Raw genomic sequence first — 16,907 nt, forward strand, 5'->3', positions numbered from 1 at the left:
GTCATGATTTTTTTTTTTTTTTAATTCAGGACCATGAATATTTTAAGCTACACTCCTTCTTGTCATTTAAGCTTCAGCGTATCTCTAGTTGTTTTATAATTACAAATCACAAAATCTCAGACTGAATAGGCCTGATCAATAAATAATGAAAGTGAAATATTCCATATTGGATCAGATGAGAAGTCTTCTAAGGCCATCAGCATATCTGTAATGGTCAGCAATGGCAGGTACCTCAAAAGAAAATATTGAATCCTGTACGGGTTGAACTGCACCTCACGAGCTCATCCTCATCCCTAGCAGTTAAGAAATAAATGAAACTCTCACTCTCAATATCACAGGTTTTCTAAGAATTTTAACAAGAAGGGATTTCCCACATAAAACATACATTCTTAAATGTGACAAGATAAATCAGCAGACCAGAAAAGCAGAAGAAATCCGTAGTACACAGATCAGTGGGAAGATGAAGTTTGTGTGAAAGTGTGCATCGTGTTTCCCTTAACTGACAGAAACAAGGGAAAAGCAGCACGGGACATAATTAGAATTTCCTATGTCATTATTAACAAGGAATTGCCCTAAAGATCTGAAGCAGTATCTGTCCATGGAGTTTGCTTTCCTTTACTGGCTGACAAAACAACTCAAAACTCCAGCCTGCAGAGTTGAACATTCACTAAAGATTCTGTGTGTCTTATCTTTAGGGCTTAATTTCTGAAGAAATATAAAAGGGAAGTCTAAGCAAAAAGCATGTGGACCGTATTCCAAGAAAAAAACCAGCAAAGGTACCATAAATAAGCACTAGTCACCAGTAATCCTTTTCTTGTCTGACATCCATTTCTGAAAATGTAGCCTGTCGCTTGTTAGACTTCTAGGGAGCCTCATCATCTCTCCAGAAGAATTTGAAAAAAAAAAAAAGGTGCAATTCACTGACACAAAGTATATCATCTAATCCCTTCCTTCTGAAAAGCAAGTATTCAATTTAGTATTAAAAAGGGCCTATATCTTCTATTATTTAAAACAAGGACTCTGGCTGCTAGCCAGGCCACGAGTAATTTCATATAGAAAGTGTGCTATTAGATTTTAAGCCTCTAGTACTTAACCATAAAGCACATATGGTAATATATTATTAAAACTTTTTGTACATCAATTCTAATACAAAAAAGAACTATACTGTGATAAAATTATTATGAGTTGCAGTGCCACCTATATGAAGTTAAAACGGTGTGGATAGCAAGTGCTTCCTATGGTAATTAACTCCTATCCTGGACTTTATTCTGAGTGGCAGAAAAAAGAAAAAAACTTCAGAAAAAAAAAATCTTTCAAGATATTTTTTTTCCAAGTGCTATTATTCAAATGGCTGGTATTTCCTGTTTAGGAAAAAGGTATCCCTTAACATATTGCAGCAATTAGTTCTCTGAAGAAAACACACACATATAGAAAATAATAGTCTTCAAATATCCTTACTTCAGTCAAACTACTAGAAAACAGTTACCTCCCATCTTTCACTAAATTACTACAGCTGATATAAAAATGTATTCTATATTAATAAGAAATATTAACAATCTAAAAATTCAATGTGGGCCAAGTAACTGTTTTAGAAACTCAGACTGCATATTATTCAACATAATCAACTAAATTTAAGCTGCCTTTAAATATCATCCCAAATAAGTGGATTCTTGGGGTTTAAGGCTGAAGATCAATGGTGAGCAGAATACAAAGAAACTTGGTGTAATTTTCTGCAGAGGGCTGTTTGGAAATCCCAGCCTTTGAAATCCTTCGTGCTTCAGTCTTATTTAAAATGTAGAGACCTTAACGATGTTGGGAAACAGCACAAGAACATCAGTAACTGGGCTCTTTGGTTTGGTTTTGTTTCTTTAAAAGCCCTCCTTGCAGTGGCTACTAAGAGAGATATCATGCACAGGGCTACACAGTTTCCAAAAGGAGGACGGATGACTTCCAGTACAGCCTTACATATCTAATCAGCACAGCCACTGTATCCTTTATCACACTTTTACATCTTTACATCATTATCTTTTTTCTTTTTCTCTCTTTTTTTTTTTTTTTTATTAAACAAGAGTAGTCTCTTTACACTGCCCAAGTCAGGCATCTTTCAGGTACATTGCACTCATGCTGATAGATGTAACTCATTAACCCCTAAACGCTTCTTTGGTATTGCCACAATTAGCTGTCATCTGACTCATTTCTGGCTCTTTCTGTTAAAACACAATTAGTAAGCTTTCACTTTGCAGACAACTAAAATCCAAATTTTATTCAACACTTTTCTTATTTGAACAATAGGCTCCTTGTTCTAACCCCGGGGTGCCCAGATTCAGATCTTCATAGTCACATTACAAGTGTAAAATGTGTAGTAATTCCAACTACAACCAGTAAAGATACATAGCGGTTTGTGAGAAACTGAGGGTAAAGAGTGGATCTGAAACTCTGCTTGAAGCCTCACTGACCCTAATGCAGACAGTTACTCATTTGGTGGCTCTCTGTTTTGTTGTAAGCTCTGCTCTCTTTTCTCACCCTTATTGGTATTTTTCTTTCTTTTGGCTGTGTACCCTCAGCCAAACACAAACATATCCTCACTTTTAGTGTTACTGTTCACTTAGTTATACCTTCCTTCAAATGCTCAGAAAGGGTAGCAGTAATTTCTGGTTCAAAATTTTACCGTGTCTTTCATGCACACAAGTATCCTTGCTCTTCCTGGACAACTTCTAGTCCTGCTGTTATAGCGTGACAGTTCAGAATCAAGAAAAAAATCCCTCAAAGTACCAGAAGCAGCAAAGAGCGTTTATTTTGAAATATAAAAGCATGAGGTCTGGAAAAGTAATATATCACCAAAATGGACCCTGGCCACTCACTTTCATTTGTTTAGTTTTGTTCTGAAGCTTGTTTATACTAAAAGGGCCAACTGTGAAACAGGGACTGTCTTTGCAAGATCTAGAATTCAGTACTTAAATTACTCATTGATTAACATCTGGAATCACAATCACATTGCACACTGCAAAGTGTGACAGAAGGACTTCATCATAACAAAACATTTCTAAACTAAGAAGGTATAACTTCCCACTCAAGTTTCCTCTAACGGCATTGTCCAGAATTTAGTTTCTACTCACCATACTAACATAGTATCTGCAACACTCTGTGGCTATCTCAATTTTTCAATTCAATCTCAAATAGAAAACCTACCAACAGCCTTGTACAAACACAATTTAACCAAGAAGTTAAGTTATCTCATGGAAACCTTTCTTTTCCAAGTCACACTTACAGTTCAACTTCCGTGAAGAACAAAATGTTCAATTTATTTACTTCAGGCTTCTCTTGAGATAAATATTACAGGAGACTCTACATGAAACCCATCTTTTAAATACCATTTATAAGTCACCCTATGTAAATAAGTCTGTTATGACTTCTTCAGTTCTTTCCTTGGTCATTTCCCAATAAATTCTCAATAACGCAGCTTAATGGACATGAACTAAAACTTGGACTCTATCAGCACTTAGTTGGTGTACGAGCTTGGAGAAAAACAAAATCACTTTGCTATGTTCATCAAATTTTCCTTCTGAAAATGGGTACAAGAATGGGCTGACATCCTTCATGAAACACGTTCATCTCAACTAACAAAAACACTATAACAGAATTTCTTTTTATACTGTAAAAGAGAATATTACTGAACAGTTTTACATTCATCACATTTTCAATGTTTCAACATTTACATAAAGAAAAAATGCTTTAACAGCAATGCTCATGCAGGAGAAAAGGCGAAAAAACCCAGTGGCTTTCAAGTTTACATGCACATAAAGCTGGCGGTGAGAACATTAGTGGTGTGACATAGAGAGAACTCTGTGCTAAAAAAAGCAATTGCATGATACAAAGAGGCAGTACCTTCTGCAGGACTAATATGTCACTGAGGTGATGCATTTGATGAGACAGATTGGCAGGTTTATTAACAGGAAAATTAACAATTTTTCCTATAAAATTCATGAAGCGTTTGAGATATTTAACAATCACAAATTACAAAGCTAGCTTATCTTTTGGTACAAAGTTAAGCAACGAGATAGTAGTAGTCAGGTATGGACAGCATTATTTATAGAGCATCCTCTCAGCTCTTTAAAGAAGATTTTCTCTGCTTAGTCACTATGAAACATGCTGTTTTACCTATCTTCTTACATTTCTCTCCTCCACCAAATTGGTCTCCTGTACTATCTCAAAATAATCTATGAAAAAGTAAAGTAATAAATGAAAAAAAATCTCATCATTTACTCTTCAAGATGAAACACACAGCTTTATAATGTAACTGGTTAGAGAAGAACAACATTATTTCATATCCTGGTTAAAGCAGCAGATATTTTTATTGATCTATATTCTTCAATCTCTCTTATTTAGCTTGTTTTCATTATTTTATCATTTTAAAGTGTACTCTTAAGAGATTTATTCTACAAGCAAAACATGTACCACAAGAGAAAGCAGTAGTTTATTACGACTCATAACAGCAGTGGCAATGTTGCATTCTGGACCAACATCCTTCCTTAGGAACAACAGCGGCATAAAATCTTCTCTAATACAACATGCTGGCAGCTGGCCATTATGTTATACAAGACCTTCCTAATATAACTTTATTTGCAGTCCTCTAGAAATGAATACTGCCTCTTTAATTATTAAATGCAAGTGTTAGTTGAGTGCATTCAGATCTTGTAAGATTACAGCCCTTGGGGTGACTGAATGGGCAAAGAGCCTCGCTTTACGCACTATCAGACTTCCACTACTGATGGACAAAACACATATGTTTTGTGGTAAAGGAAAAGGTGATTTAAGTCCTTAAGAAATTAATAGAATTGCACAGTGAATACTACTTACAAACTGAAAAAAGGGAGTAAAAACCATGAAAGTAAGCATCTGATGGATTGCCTTTGAACAGATCAAACCACAAATTAAAATCCAAAGTAAGGAGGGGAAAAAAAAAATTATATATATAAACCAAGAACTCCAAGAAAGCCAGAGGATTTCTGATAATCTTCAAACTGTAAATCAGGTTTACAGGGTTTCAAAAGATAAGAAAAATGAAATAAGAAGATTACTGTTTACAATAAATATTTTCATAGAGTCTTTGCTACATTTTAGAATCATGTTCCTGCTCAACAGAAATTGGAAGTCAAGTCAATAATATAAAGTGCCTTTTGTTTCTTTCACTAGAAAAAAACCTGAACTTAATAAAATATGGAACAAGAGATTTTCAGCCCTGGTAACTTTACTAACATGCATCTAGGCAAACTTCTACTTACTCAAAGATAGAGAGCTTTAAGTTTCTTTAATTATTTACACTATATAAAAGATGCCAATATCTGGGTTTTTTCATGGTTTCACTACTTCTTATGCATATGCTGGAAGTTCCTTTCCCTGAGGATATGGTAGCTTGGAAATGGAAAACTTGGGCTTTACATAATGGAATCCATGCTTAGACTTCTGCATTCTTTCAGTTTGCCTTCATTCTTGAGTGGGTTCTTATTAACTTGTAGCTCTGCAAAGAACAAGTAATTTAATGCTATCTGGGATGTCCTGTTTATAGAGTAGGCGCCTGAAGTTCAATTCAACAATGCCCCAACCTGTAACAGCAATCAATCAGCTATTCAAATGCTTCAGGAAGAAAGTCAGACTTCAACTAGTTAAACTTCTGTGGGACAGATTTCCTGGAGTCTAAAGGAAGCACCTTCCTTCATTTCCAGTTCCAGGCTTACATATGAGCTAGTGTTTTCAAAACTCCAGTCTTATGTCAGCTATTTTAACAAGTGAATTTTGCTAATACTAGAATATTTGTTTTCTACATTTTGTTAGGAATTAGTACCTTTGACATGGTATCAGTTAAAGGCCAGGTGTCAAAAATGAATTTCTTAAGGTTGGATTATAGTAAATGCAGTGACAAAGGCTGCGCAATGCATAAAGCTATGAGTGAAGGACAACTTAACAGAAATGAAAAGGAGTTAAAAAGAAATGGCTGGAAAACTGTTGATTTTACCCTGTCACCTGAACTACTCTGGTAGCATCGCTGTACAGTTTGTATTCAAACTACATGGGGACTGATCTTACAGCATGTTTAAATTGGCATCATTTCAATGAACAGAACAGCTCTTGACTTGAAACAGCATAATGCTGATTTGCACTGCTCTAATACCTCTGAAACATTCCAGTATGCCCTACCTGCAATATGAAAACACACACTGATATTTAGGCAATTTCCTCCTTCGTATGAATTTTCAGGGAAGGTTTCGGATGCAATTAGCTAAGGCTTTCTGAAACGAAGTCATTAAAAACTGTACAGAGAAGAAGGAAATTCTGTGGAAAGGAGAGTCTTGTTAGGCAAAAGATGCCGGCAATGGAAAAAATTCATAGCAGTAAATGCTACAAAGCAGTCTTGGCCAATAACCTCTTTCATCAAACACCTATCATTTTCTGTAACAGTCATGAGAACAGAGTATGAAATAGGTCTGTAGCTTTACCTCTTTTGGGATCAATAAACCAGTCTACTCTGAGGAAACTCTTAAAAGCCATTTAGTATTTAATGAAGTGCATCTGAAAGGCCAGATTTCACTGACACTGTTTAAACACGGTTTATCAGTTATGAAGATTATCAGAAAAACACAGCACAAACTAACACGCCCATCAGGAATAGAAAAACAATTTACAGCGAGAAGGTGTACAGGGCTCAGGAACTTGGTCACAGTATGGAGAGGCTGCATGGGGCCAGACAAAGGTATCTGGTTTAGGATGAGGATGAGGAAGATGAGAAGATACAAACAGTTGGAGAGGAGACTCAGTTCTTGAGAGAGAAGATGAGGAAGTATCAGAGGCTAAAAAGCGAAACAAAGAGAATGATAAGGGGGGGGGGGGGCGAGAAAGGAAAAAAGATCCAAGAACAGGGTTTAATGGACTCATGGATGCCAAAAAATGCAAAGCATTTATTTCACCATTCAGTAAGATGGAAATGGCTTCTACATAAAATAAATATCACTTCTGAAAGCAACATAAAAAAACTCCAACCCTGTACTCATATGTACTCTCCTTCCATACTAAACTAGACTAAAAAAAAATATTAAAGATTTTTGCCCTATGTTCTAATGCATAAATTTGTAAAATATATTTAAGGGGAAATAAAGACCAAAGTTTAAAACTCAGCTACTATTGTTTCTTCTTAGGATAAACTCAGTGGACTGCAACCAATACACAACAAATTGAATAATCTGTTTTTAAAAAGATTGAGTGCAACTTACCTTAACCAAAATAGCCAACTGAGTCTCGAGTGATTTGCATATGCATATCTATCTTTGGGTAGGAAATGTGCCTGCCTCCCTGGGAGATTTTACTTCAGTGATTGATTCATCAAAACTTTTTTTTTCCTCCATATTTATTTCCTTCATCAATATATACAAATCTGGGTGTATGCCACTCATGGCAAAGCAGCTGAAATAGAAGGCAAACTTGAAGTAGATTTGCCACAGTTATTGATCAGGGCATTAGAATTTACAGTCTAACCTTGTAAGAAATCCACTATACACTCTTTTTATACTTCAAAGGTTACACAAACTTGAGTCATTTAATCATTTCTGATTATAGGATTGGTAAGAGGTCTATAATAAAACTGTTTTTTTAAACACTTTTTTCTTTTTCTAAATTTACACTTAATTGATACATCTAAGAAAAAGAATGTAGCTAGATGTATTTTTTTAAAGGATTTTAAAATTCAAATTGCAAGTACATAAGACTTTTGATTTGAATTTTAGCTCTCATTTCTTGGTACTCAGATTGGCTGAACTCAGACTAGACAGACAAAGGGGATCATCATCATAGGTGGCAAGCAAAGTTAGGAAGGGGAAAATTTCCAAATGTTCATGTGTACGCACACACATAAATGCATACACATGGTAACATTATACTGCATAAAGAGGAGGGAAGCAAACATTTCTGTCCTAAGAGGATTTTCCACAATACCTTTCCTGCATACCCCTATTTTAACTTTTTTTAAAACCTATTTAAATGTCAAATTCCTTTTGCATTTCTAAACACTGAGGATCCACAGAATTTGCACGAGCTCTTTCAGCCTGTAAAGGTCTAATATCTCGACCACCTATTGTTTTCATCCTCTACCTTTTGTGAACAGTTTTTTTGACAGTCTGCCTAAAGTTTTCTCAGTCAAACACTATGACAAGCTTGACTTCTTTGATTTTTATAGTACCATAACCTTTTAATGTCTGCAAAATTTTCATAGAATCTTCTGGATGAAGAATTTTGGGCAAAACTTGGATATTGAGCTTATATATGTATACTAATGTATAGATACAGTAGATAACAAAGCTCTAGTCCTTACCAGAATAGGTTTCTTCTGCTAAAATTAACAAAAAAAGACCAAAAAACCCCAACCCTAACCTCACGACAAACAGGAAAAAAAGAGACCCCCTCCCACCTATCCTCCACAACTACTTTTTATAAGAAAAATAATCAAAAAGAGATCCCATATTTTTGATTTCTCATCTTATCCTCCTTGACAGTAGAGGTAAGCTCTAACAGCACAGCTGAGATTGAGGAAAAAAAAAAGACAAATTGGAACTTCTAGAAAAATCAGAAGGTATGTATAGATTATTTTCCACTTAAGATACTGGCTGCAGGATTTGAATCTGGGGCAAGTATCTTGAAAAGTTCACTGTTTTGGATGAGGGTTCATCTTTACTTAACAGTGTTGAGGAATATGCAGTCTTTAAAAAGCACCAATTCATCATGCTCTCAAGTGTGGCAGATATAAAACATGAAACCCTAAAGGTGGAGATCAAGAGCTTTGTGTCCCCATGGGGAAAAAACAAACAAAAACCCAGAACTAACCACAAAAAACCTCCCACAACCCTCCCCCAAGCACTTTTTTGAAGGCATAAAATAAATTTTCTCTATGTCTGTCTATATAAGTATATGAAACCTTTAAAATCTAGTTATGTCCTTAAAATGAAACAATGAACTAGACTAGAATATAGAATTATCGCTATGGAATTATATAATGTTATCTTATACATTTGAATTATACAAATAGACGACGACAGAAAATTCCACATTAGGCAGCAAGCTAAATTATGCCATACTTCCAACCCTATCATATTGCAATTCTTTGAAATCAGGTGATGTGATCTTTGTAAAACTGCCACTATAGCAAGCACAGAACACTTTAAATTTACTTACATGATTTCCAAATCAAGTGAACATTCGATCCAACTTTATCTTTCAGAAGTAAAATATCTAAATTGGATGTTTCTCTACTGTACAATTCTGATATTAAACAAAGAGATACTTGTCACATTTCAATGTATCTTAATTTATGGGTCAGTGTATTCTAATTCATAGGCTGGCAAACCTTCCCATAAGCTGCTTGTGTCAAAGTGTGATTAAGCAGAAATTCACATCTGAAAGGTGTCAGGAAAAGCATGCTACAGTTTTGAGATAAAACCCAGGAAACAGAAAACTCTCAATATTTAGAATGCAAGTAACATACTGTAAAGGTTTTTGGATCTAGCATCATCATGGTAATTCATTCTGCAATTTTCACAGAATGCATGGCTCATCTGCTTTTTGGTTATAAGATTTTTAAGGCATATCAATTTGCATTGTGATAACTTTAATATATTAAAAATAGGCAAATTACATATTGTAAATATTTACCGACATGTAACAATCTTAGCTTTGATGTAGTACACCTGTGCACCACAATTTTTGATATGTATATAAAAATATCACAGTATATATGATTTTGCTTAAAATGTCAAAGCTATGTCTACAGTAAGTCAACCCACTCATGTAATCATATTTTAATATATATTAGAGATTTTAATAAATTTAATTAGCGACGTCTTCAGGTTTTTTTGACATTAAAAGTTTTCTGAATTTTTTCTGATTTACCTTTTAAAAAGAAAATATGTGTGAACACTGAATGGACAGAAAAGCATAGGACTTATAGGCAAATAGACTAGTTCAGCACACTAATTTTTAGCCTTGGCATAAGAAAATACCACTAAGCACAGCAAGATCCATACTACAGCTATTTTAATTTATGGAGAATAAGGTCAGCAAGTACTTCATAAATAAAAAAAAAAAAATCTTATATTGCACAATGTTTTTTTCCACTTATATGACAACAATGAAAATGTTATTTCATTTTGCAAAATAAAACATAAAAATGAATGCAAAATCTAGCTATGGCCAGATCATTTTACCTATTTTATTGTTCAAATTCAGTTCTTACCTGTTTCAGGATCACTGAAATCTGGTAATGTAATTGTATTAAGCTGTCGTCTATCAGCAATAGCTCTGTCTAAGAGGCTGCTCCCACGTCCGGAATCACTGTAACGAAGTATAGAAATTGTAAGCTATTAAAATACAAAATTATATACTGAAATACAACTTGCATGCTGTCCTCCTCCCACAAAGGTTCTTGCTATAAACGTTCTTGCTATGAACAAATTTAGTACCAAGCACCACTAACCACTCACAGTGCATTAAGCCAGCTGCATTAAAACAGAATTAAGCTGAGCAAAACTAAACCCATATTTACTTCAGCAATTCTGTTTTCATAATTAATACTGCCATGAAGGGAATATAGGCTTTTAATTTGATTCATAGCTAACAGCTTTACAGAAAGGATTTATTGTACCTTAAACTTTTATGTAAGATGAGGTACAGTCCTCAAAGTAAGCCGAGACGGCAGATGGAAGTTTGAAAATCCACACTTTTCCCAGACTGAAGAGAAACACTAAACTCAAGACAGCTAATTTTAGGTAAAGACGTTACAAAGATGCCATAACTAGATTTCACAGAAAAAGGCATCTCTTTATCTCTAGAGTTTTGGGTTTGGGTTTTGTTGGGTTTTTTTAAATACTCACACATTAACTACCTAACGATGAATTTGATCCTAATAGCACAGTAGGAACGTTTTGAACACTTCCAACCCTCAGGAGCCTAAGCAGTAGCAGTGGCTTTCACTGATTGTTCCTGTGGACAAATGCACTTAATTTCTACTTTAGCTGTAACTCAGTATCTGTCCCTCAGGCTTCTTGTTGATATACTTGCTGGAAAACTAATTGCTCCTAGAACTACTATTAAAGATTCAGCAGAAGATCAGGGACTGAACAACTAAGCGCTCCTTCTCCTTAAGATGAGGTGAGTATTGAGACACATTGACAGAAAAGTGTGAGGAAGCACATATGGGCACTCCTTCTTTAACATTCTATGGTTAATGCAGTAACTTCATTTTTAGGATTGCAAGTCTGGTACTATTCACTCTCAATACTTTTTTAAAAACCTCATTTTTAAAAAAAAGCACCCCACAAACTTAAAAATAATTAAGCTTTAAAGCAATTGGGCTGTTAGCCCAACTTAGCAGAGTGCAAACATTTGTCTGATTCTCACCGAAGAGAAAAAGCTTCACAAAATTCCTAGCTTAAAGTAAAACCTGAGAGACTTTAATCTAAACTGCAAGACTGGAATTCAGTACATCTTTCCATTTGCCTTAAAATCCCCTCCTTCCGAATTTGAACTCAGAGAAGGGCAAGAAGGCTTTCAGCAACTCTTTACAGTTGCACACTTCAGAAACCAGTGAAACAACTTGCTCTGTTACTAAAATGGTATAAATAAAATTTTGCACTACCCTAACATTATTGCATGACTGATTTCCTTACAGAATGATGCCATTACAGAAATCCACAGGAAGCAGAAGGAAACTTTCTGGGACACACTCCATCGGCTACAGTTGTTACATCAGTTGGTGCATGTTTTCTGCTAACTGCTGTATTAATTACTTCCTCAATCCACAAGTAATGACATGCCAAATGTTGCTGACAAGGAGAGCCAGGCTTAGCGTAAGTATCTTCTAAGCACAGCACTGGCATTGTGGTTTGTTCTGTTTTCCTAATGCAAACTAAGAACTGGAAAAGTACTGAACTATTTTCTAATGAACTTCAAGCAGCAGGCTGGAGATAAACATTTAAACTTTCCAAGCCTGGCACCACAAAATAAGTTTTAAATTAATATTAACCACCTCATGAGAAAAATGTTTGTATGCCAGTTAAAGACAAAAGAAAACTGTTCTAAATCAGCTGAACAAAGGTAAGGCACAGTGTTGCATTTAGCCCTTACTTTGTGTGGCATATATGGTTATACATAATTTACTGTCAGTATTAAAAGATTATTGAGGACACTGAACCCAAGTTTACTCCACAAAATCTGATTACTTGTAAGAAGAAATATTTAACATAAAACATAGCTTATCAAAAAAGTGAGTTCTTGTCTCATTGGGAAAACAATACATCAAAACTAGTTTTCAGTCTAAATCAGAATAGAAAAAGAAGTTTCAAATAAGCATAAAGGATATTTAAATCTTCAAAAAACAACATTCTAAAAAGGTTTCAAATTATTAAAAGACCTTTTATTATTGGCTTAAAGAACTATTAAAGAAAAAAAAGCTTCAATTAGTTCCAGTAGGAGACATAATTTTCAAAGGGTGCTTTTCAACAATATGAATTGTGTGTTAAAATTACAGAGGTTGGAAAACTTAAGGTTTCACAACAATCCTGCATCATTGTTCTTCACTAAATCTGGAGTGCAGTTGGGTGAACAGAACTTCCCAGTCATGTTTCAGGTCTGTGTGATAACTGTTATTGCAGTCAGACAGATCTGCATCCCCATGATACAATATGAAGGTGTTCAGCCCATACATTTCACATGGACCATCCAAAGAAAGGTTACAGCTTCCTATCCATATTTACTGTTTGCTAGAACTCTGTGTCATTTGTGAAACCCGTCTCCTTCCATCATGACACGTATCCATAGCTTCTGTCCATTTCATTCCTAATTTGATTTTAACTTGTTACCAAAACCCAGAACTTCAAGCAAAGCTTTAAATGTCAAGATAAAAAAAAGTAGTAAATACTATCAGATGCAAAATAGTCCTTGTTAATTTTTCCACTTAGATGTTCTTGAAGGAGAACAGTGATATGCGAATTAGCAGCCATTGCTGTTTGAAGCTGACACAGCCAAGAGTAAGTTTTCACAGTCGTTGCCGATGTCTGAAGGAAGCACTACTTAACATGTGTTTAACATGGCACAGTGGCTCTTAGCACAACAACAAAGTAACGACAAGCCATGATTAGAGCCCTGATCTGGGCAGAGGATGCAACATGCAAAGCCTCACTGAAATTAAGCTTACGTACCAATTGTACATAAGCTGTACCTGTTCTGTGCAGCACAGCGTTCTGACAATAAATTCTTAACCCCCCCTCCCCACAGGCACAACCAGCCAACTAAAATAAACCACCACCCACTAAGTTAGAAGAGAAATTCTAACCCAGTTCCCTGCTGCTAGTTCAAGTGACTTCAAATTGAAAATAATTATTGACTGAATTGACGTGTTGAATGGTACCAGCACAGATTTCTGCAAAGTGGCCTTCCCGTTTATTTCACAGCTTATCTAAATATATGTATGGCAAAGGACCTTCCCAGAAGCACTTTGGAAACCCAAATAGGACTACATCAATTTATCCAAATACTTGCTAATGCCTTTGAAGAACCTAAGTAGGTTCATAAGCAAGATGTCTCTTTAAAAAAGAAAAAGCCATGCTGGCTTTGCAAGCTCATCGTATTTATCTATGTGACCTCTGATGTTTCTATAGTCTTAATTAACGTCTAGCCCTCCTTCATTTTATTTAGTGAAAATCCTTGAACTAAATTTCCACTACAGCAAACGCTGCTAGCCAATATAAAAGGCTCTATAACCCAGACTGGGGGAAAAAGCCAGACAATACCAGTACACCGAGTGCCATCAAGAAGAATGGCGGAGTTTCCCAATCTCTGTAATCAGACCTCATCACTGCAGAGTTTATTAGCTTTGGTGTACCTTACTTCACAGAACTCTGGGTACCTTCTGCATGTCCATCAACTGGTGTCTTTGCACTTCAGTCTCCAGATTCCCAGAGGATTAGTTTGTTCATACGAAATACCAGACCAAGTAAAAGCAGGACTGCTGACCTAATATTGCCCTGAAAGGCTACTGAGCAAGGTATCGAGCAGCCTAGAATTCTACAGCATCTTACCTTGGGTTAGTGAGATTGTAGCAGGATTTCCAAATCTGGAGCATGTGTTTACAGGTAAGGAGTGCTTCATCTGGGCCTCTGCACAGGGACTCCAATTTGACTTTTGTAAACAGTAATCTAGTGAAAAGCAAAAGGAAATTAAAAGAGAAAGAAAGGAGATTCCAATTCAAGCAAAAGATTTTCAAAGATAGCCAACATCACACCAAACTGGAAAAAACATAACTTTAAAGACAGTGTTAATTTAAATAATTGTTTCATGAAGTAATTACAATAAAGTCAAATATCTAACATCATCAAAATAACTGTGCTTTTTATAAGATGGCCTTTTCAAGTGGACAGAAACAATAATTGAAAGGATTTTTTAATTATTTTTTTTTTTCATTAAGCAAGACAATATATCTTAGTGAAATTAGCAGGACAGCTAAAAACTTCATATGTTGAAGAGAAAAGAGACGTCTTCACTAAAGAAAATCCTTATTACTTTTATGAGAAAGGAAAAGGGTTTTATTCCATTAATTGGCTCAGATGATAGTTATCTAACATACAACTCACAAAAGAAAACAACTCAGTGCTGATGCAAGTTACTTCCCTATAATACCAACTTCTGTTACAGGAAATGGAAGAGGCTATACTGAAAAAGACACCACTAGACCAGATAGATTCATGGGATGTAGTCAGCATTGGTAAGGTCAACAAGAAAATGTAGCTACACTCTACATTATATTGCCATCAGCAGGCACTAAAATTGATGTTTGACTTGAATTTTGAACATTTTTAACATTTACAAGTGACAACGTGAAGAAAGCACATCATTCATCAAATATGCAGCAAACTATTCATAATGGAAGCAAACATGTCTGCTGGAAGCCACTATAAATTAATTCTGATTTCAAAGTTGATGTTTCTAATGGCAGCAAGACAAATGATGCTGATTGCATATTCCTTTTACATTCCATGTATCAGTAGAGGGTTCTCCACAGAGATTAACTTAGATACCTTCCTGGATAATGAAAGAATATAAAGGCGATATGACAATAAAGGAGCTAGTCACTTGCTACGCACATTTATAGGAGTCATAGCATCTGGGATCAGATAATACACTGGAAAAATACTAATTTAAAAGCAGTTTTTAGTAAATTGCAAGATTAAAGAGCACAAAGCAGGAGGAGAGGATGCATATAAAACTGTTAGCCTACTTTCTGTTTTTGAACCCAGGTGCACTTTGGCATTTTATTCCAATGCAACCTTAATCATCCTAAGTGAAAAATTTACATGATTGGTCATATGGTTTGCGTGGGAAGACTGAGAAGGGTGGAGAGGGTGGGCATGTGTGAAAGCTCAGAACTTTCTTATCCCAAACACAAACTTCAAGGCTGCTAATAGTAACTGCAAACTGCCAGAGGGTTTTCTCAAGAATAAGAAAAGACATTGAGTGCCTCAGCAAGTTACAGTAGCTAAAGCTGTAGTGTTGCACTGAACGTCCTTTGCAGAAATTACCCAGCATGTAAATCTAAAAATGAATCACATTACCTTAATTGTACAATATGTGTGTTGGTGGGACTGAGGAGGAATGAAATGCAGGTCATTGAGTTAGTTTAAGAGAATGAGCACCTAGGGGTAAGCAAGGTAAATAAGGACATACGGAGTCTCACTTGATGTCTTGTAGGAATGCAGAACAGAGTAATCAGACTAGCTTAGCTTTCTTCCCATCAGTAAATCTGATCTGAGAGAACTATATAGATACTTTAAAGTCATATTTCATTTGGCAGAGTGGTCCTCTCTAGATATTTGTTTAACTGTGACTATATCACTGGAAGAAAAAATGTCCGAGTCTGTCCATCATTTTACTCAAGCGAGGAGGAGAAAGGACAAATAACATCTTTCTCCCTTCACGCTACTACATCTATTCCACCCTTAAACACGACCACACACACGCCCAAACAACAAGACCTAGGTATCAAAACCCAAACCCAAACTCACAGGAATCTCTCTCATACAATCCCTTTCCTTTTTTCTGTATGTAAAAAGAGGAGAGTGTTTTTCAGTTTGAAGAGCCTACAGAAGTTCCATTTTTAAAAATTTGTGACCATACTTTACAAAAGTTATGGAACATCGTAAATTCAGAAGCACTAAATTTACAAGTCATTCTAGAAAGAAGATAATCAGAATATATACCTTATTACATAGTTTACAGATAGACTGAATTTACATTAACAGCCTTCAAGCATTTAAGACTTTCAGGAATTCTGTAGCAGAAAGAAGGCACAGGCCAGCAAATCGCTAAGATTCAACATGCAAGACCTAAAAGAAAAATTGACCGGAAGATGGAAAGGGAAGAGATTTGATTATTAAGAAATGACTTAAAATAGCTGGAGTCTGTGCAACAAAAATGTAAGAACATGGACTGCTAGTGCAGGACTCAAGGGCAAGATAGCAGAAGACAAATATACTTGTAAAGACTTAAAGCAACACATCAGAATTTCATGCATTTGGATGCACTAGATACACATGCAACATCATCCCTGTTTCTTATACATTACAGCAATCAAGGGGACTGGATGGTTGCAGATTTCCCAAAATACAAACAATAAACAAAGTATGATGGAAAAATATTCACAATTCTAATAAAGAAAGGCTAGGCAATTGTATCTAACGGGAAGGGAAGTACACTGGTGTAGGATTATCCACACTAAACCAAAAATAATCTTTTGAATAGAAAAGTTGCGTTTATAAAGCCACACAGTAGTTTCCCTGAAATATTTTTACTATAAATCACAAAGTAACTAAGACACT

The 16,907-nt window shown here is 35.5% G+C and overlaps 1 protein-coding gene across 7 annotated transcripts in view; it reads right to left on the reverse strand.

The window, feature by feature from the left end:
* The window catches only part of TTC7B (tetratricopeptide repeat domain 7B), a 151,915-nt gene that overhangs the window by 39,644 nt on the left and 95,364 nt on the right, over nucleotides 1-16,907 (reverse strand). For 5 of the 7 annotated variants that reach the window (XM_054827193.1, XM_054827199.1, XM_054827196.1 and 2 more), the window contains 4 exons: nucleotides 14,115-14,231; nucleotides 10,274-10,371; nucleotides 6,681-6,845; nucleotides 4,858-4,908 (listed from right to left, as the gene is read on the reverse strand). In XM_054827193.1, coding sequence (XP_054683168.1) covers nucleotides 4,858-4,908; nucleotides 6,681-6,845; nucleotides 10,274-10,371; nucleotides 14,115-14,231 — 431 coding nt within the window. The remainder of the gene's footprint in view (nucleotides 1-4,857; nucleotides 4,909-6,680; nucleotides 6,846-10,273; nucleotides 10,372-14,114; nucleotides 14,232-16,907) is intronic. The other 2 variants (XM_054827194.1, XM_054827195.1) reach the window with 2 other exon arrangements.

The sequence above is a fragment of the Grus americana genome, chromosome 5, assembly GCF_028858705.1.
Source record: "Grus americana isolate bGruAme1 chromosome 5, bGruAme1.mat, whole genome shotgun sequence".
Taxonomy (NCBI): domain Eukaryota; kingdom Metazoa; phylum Chordata; class Aves; order Gruiformes; family Gruidae; genus Grus; species Grus americana.